At 42.7% G+C, this 3,908-nt stretch overlaps 1 protein-coding gene across 1 annotated transcript; it reads left to right on the top strand.

The window, feature by feature from the left end:
* The first annotated feature begins 219 nt into the window (after nt 1–219).
* LOC149193189 (protein EDS1B-like) lies at nt 220–1,649 on the top strand. Its single transcript, XM_089407241.1, has 4 exons — nt 220–260; nt 504–813; nt 945–1,226; nt 1,332–1,649. The coding sequence occupies exons 1-4, from the start codon at nt 220–222 to the stop codon at nt 1,647–1,649; spliced, it is 951 nt and encodes a 316-aa protein (XP_089263367.1).
* Nucleotides 1,650–3,908: the final 2,259 nt, after the last annotated feature.

Genomic DNA, 3,908 nt, shown 5'->3' with positions numbered 1-3,908 from the left:
CAGTTATCCTGTTTAGAAGCTCAGTTTGTATATTTAATCTTATATAGTGTTTTTTCATTATAAAATTATCCATTCATCTATTGCAGGCTCTAGGTCCATCATTTCCCCGCTAAGCTTTAGGAGGCTTTCCCCTTGAATAGTATGGGTATTAATCTTCCTGAGGTTTAGGCAGGGGAGGAAAACTTTGGTATTAGTATTGTGAGTTATTCCTGTCCAGTAATGGCAGATGCAATAATCTGGTTCTTGATCTGCAGTAATTGGCAAGCTAAGTGATTTCAGTGTGATAGACACCTCAGTTATCCTGTTTAGAAGCCCAGGTTGTATATGTAATCTTATATAGTGTTTTTCATTGTCACATTTTTTGATCTTCATCTCAGATAATGAAGGCATCCCTATCTCTTGATTCATAAAAATGTGCAAAATTGTATGCACAAAATTCCAAATTTTGAGGGATCCATACTCGGTTTCCCTTACGGTGCTAATTTACTCATTTGTTGTTGTAGGGTGACTGTTGGTCAGGTGACTGCAACTTTTTTGGCTTCATGTGAAATACCGTTGAATGCTTGGGAAGAGTCAGGTCGTGCAAATAATTCAGAGAGTTTTAGTCTAAAGGAGCATGGAGGCGTTACATATGTTGCCTTCCCATCATTTCTCAGAATTGAAAGTTTCATCGATGGAGAGGGGACTATAGAAACAAACAACCAGGTATTCTCAGATTGCCTCAAGGGTTATGATGATAACCCAACCCAAGTCCATCAGGGAGCTCTTAAGTTGTTCCTGGATATTATGGAGAAAACAGATTTCCAAGCACAGGTAAATTGATTTATCTAAATGCACCTGTCAAAAGTAAACTCGATTTCACAACAAGAGGGTTTACTTCTGTTATTATAGATGAAATTATTGAAATTCAAAGGGAAAAGTAACATTGTGTTGATGTATTCCAGATCGATCAGTTACAGGTTTCTATTGACTCCAGACAAAGAAAACTCAAACCCATTATATTTGTGGGTCATTCCTTGGGAGGGGCAGTTGCAACCTTGGCTACACTGTGGTTCCTGGAAAAGAGGTTAAGGAAAATCTCTCCCTTTTGTATCACATTTGGTTGCCCTCTGGTCAGAGATGAAAGACTTGTTGAAGCAGTTGGCCGTGAGAATTGGGGAGGCAACTTTTTTCATGTGGTTTCCAAGCATGATATTGTTCCTCGGATGCTCCTTGCACCGGTTGAGGCAATTTCTGCGCCTTTGACTGCTATTTTTCCCTATTGGGATGGCAAAGTCCCATATTCTTCTATTCAAGAGGCTTGCTAGATTCTTCTTAATAATGTCCTGCAGTATACTCCAAGCTATGTGTTTGATTCTCAAAAGTGGTCAGACAGGATCACACAGAGAAGCCCGTATAGACCTGTTGGCACTTACATGTTCTGCTCAAGCCGTGGTGCAGCTTGTATTGAGAATTATGACACCATTTTGAAGATGTTTCATTTGACAATGCAGAGCCATGAAAAGCCCTCAGATACTACAGAGGAGGACTATTTTTTAGAGCATATAATGTATGCTTCGGTTTTGAAACTTGTCCTAGAAAACTCCAAAAATGGGAGAAAATTTGCATTTAATCCTGATTCAGAATCATCTTACGACATGGGAATTTAAGTGCAGTTAGAAGCTACTGTTGTTGGAGCTCAGGTTGTTAGCCTCCTGTTGCAACAGGTTTCATATTTCATGATTGACAGCGGAAGTGCCAAAAATGTTCATCTTTTCCATGCTGCAAAGGTTCCATTTTTGAAAAAAATTCTCAGTTAAGGGGAAAGCCAAACAACTTAAGCTTGGTTTCCCTAGGTTTAAATATACTTGCTTCAGAATAGAGAAACAAAATCTGTCCAAATAGTTCAAGCTGGGCAGATATGTAGATAGGTAGAGAATCATGGGAGCTCAATAGCTTAACCTGAGCCCCTGGCAGAAATAAGGGTAGTTTTTAGATAGGAAGGCACTTTAAAAGAAAAAATCAATCAGGGTTTGCAAGTCCAAGCGCACCCTTCCTGAAGTAACAAAAAATGCTAGGTGTATTAGGCTGGGTAGGTAGCCTGGGGTTGCAGAAGAAGTATTGTTTTCAGTTTTGGCTTTGACAGAAAAGACTCATCTTATCAGTGGCAGAAGCAGTAAAACAGTGTTTTGTGGAAAATTTTTGGAAGCATGCCTAACTTCCCTTCATATCCCCCTGAAATTTCTTATTAACATCCCATTGAGGACTTTAGGATCTGCCTAAGTAGTCCTCCCTCCATTTCTCCTTTCATAATTTCATGACAAGTTGTGACCTTCTTCTCCGAAAATAAGCCACATTTCTTGTCTAAAATAACTCTTTCACTGTCATTTGCCCCCATATTAAGTTTTATTGTTGAAACTTAGCCCTCTGCTCTTCTTTCACCTCACAATCCATATTAACCCCTAATTGTACTATGTAGCTCCCTAATTCCCCCCTTACCCCTATACACTACTAAAAACTATATGAAAATCCCCAAAATATATATTAAATATCCCCCCCGTTTAGCACTATAGCTAAGTATTATGGTCATGGGAGACATTAGTCCATCTGGGGCTATTGTCAACCCTTCCGCGTTCTTACCCCGGGATTAGTCTAACCTCTCGTTAAGAGTAAGAGCCCATACTTAAACCCCATAGCACGCTTATAAACCCATGTTCCCAATGTTAGACCCCGCCCGCAGAGCATAAACCCAAACCCACTTTTTTAACGTTAAACCCCTCCCCCACTGTGTTTTAATTAAATCAAATAATGGGCGGGTCCCCGCCCTAACCCTCCTCCACATTAAAAATCACGCCAGCCATTCCATATGGCCCACCCCAGATCTACGATGGGCGGGCTTTCTTATATACAACACGCCCGGCCTTTAGCCTCCTGGAGTTCGGTGGTTTTGTCGCCGTACTCCCGCCACGCGTCAGGCTCTGGGGTGTGTCGGAGCCCTTCCTCCCAAAACCACTCATGTGTATAAGCGGTGCGCCCAGAAACCGCTTCCCACACACTCCCGCGTGACGTCAGCGCCACGTCTTATCTGCTGACATCACCTTATGCGCTTCGTTGTCCTGCCACGTAGCCTCCACCTCATCCTTTCGTACCTGCGCCCTGCCTCCGTGGCATTGCCACGTCATTACCACCGTGTACCCGCTACCCTACCGCCACGTCACCCATTCGTACATGATGACGTCATCTGCTGACGTCATCCCGCCATGACGTCTGTCCGTACCCCGGGACCCACCGATGACGTCACGCTGACATCGTCCCAAAAAAGCGCCAAAGCGCCCAAATGTCAATCTTTGCATAAAAAGAGCGCGCTAACGACCATTACCTTTCTTTTTATTTGCTCATTTGAACGCTCTGCTCCCCTGTTTCATTCATCTGCTCACTCTCGAAGCTTCAAAGCGACCAAGCAAGCTGCTACGGCCTACAATTCGGGTTCATACTCCGCCTGCGCACCAGTTCGTCCACTTTTGGGGCAGTTTCAACCAGGTATTCACCATATTTTTCCCTTTTCCACTCATGTTCTTCATTTTTATCCACTGCATATAACTGTAAGCCTGTAAAATCCCCAGTTTTTAACTCTGTTGCACCTGAGACTCCGTTAAAACCCACTGCAAACCCTTTACTCCAAAAAAGTCTCTGAATGTTGGTGCCCATTTACAATTTTACTGGATAAAAACCTGTTTAAAGCTCAGCCCCCAGCAAAATCCCGCAGCAGTCCTACATTGCCCTATTTTACCCTATTCCGTTGTTCAAATCCGTCTACTGAAATTGCAATTCCTCTCTGTTCCTCTGCATTCTCCCTCATAGTCTCCAATTCCAGAGAATTCACAAAAAAAGAGGGAAATTGACCCAAAATTCTGCAAAATTGGTCTCTT

The sequence above is a fragment of the Pinus tabuliformis genome, chromosome 2_2 (assembly GCF_031772625.1).
Source record: "Pinus tabuliformis cultivar Carrire ecotype Pingquan chromosome 2_2, CPIR1, whole genome shotgun sequence".
Classification (NCBI taxonomy): domain Eukaryota; kingdom Viridiplantae; phylum Streptophyta; class Pinopsida; order Pinales; family Pinaceae; genus Pinus; species Pinus tabuliformis.
Note: the sequence above shows the minus strand (reverse complement) of the source record. Positions and strands in the feature narration are given on the sequence as shown.

Coding starts and splice junctions, on each gene's coding strand:
- LOC149193189 (XM_089407241.1), top strand. CDS start 220: ATGGCAGATGCAATAATCTGGTTCTTGATCTGCAGTAATTG. Junction 261..503: donor TTCTTGATCTGCAGTAATTG/GCAAGCTAAGTG, acceptor TTGTTGTTGTAG/GGTGACTGTTGGTCAGGTGA. Junction 1,227..1,331: donor TGCTCCTTGCACCGGTTGAG/GCAATTTCTGCG, acceptor AATGTCCTGCAG/TATACTCCAAGCTATGTGTT.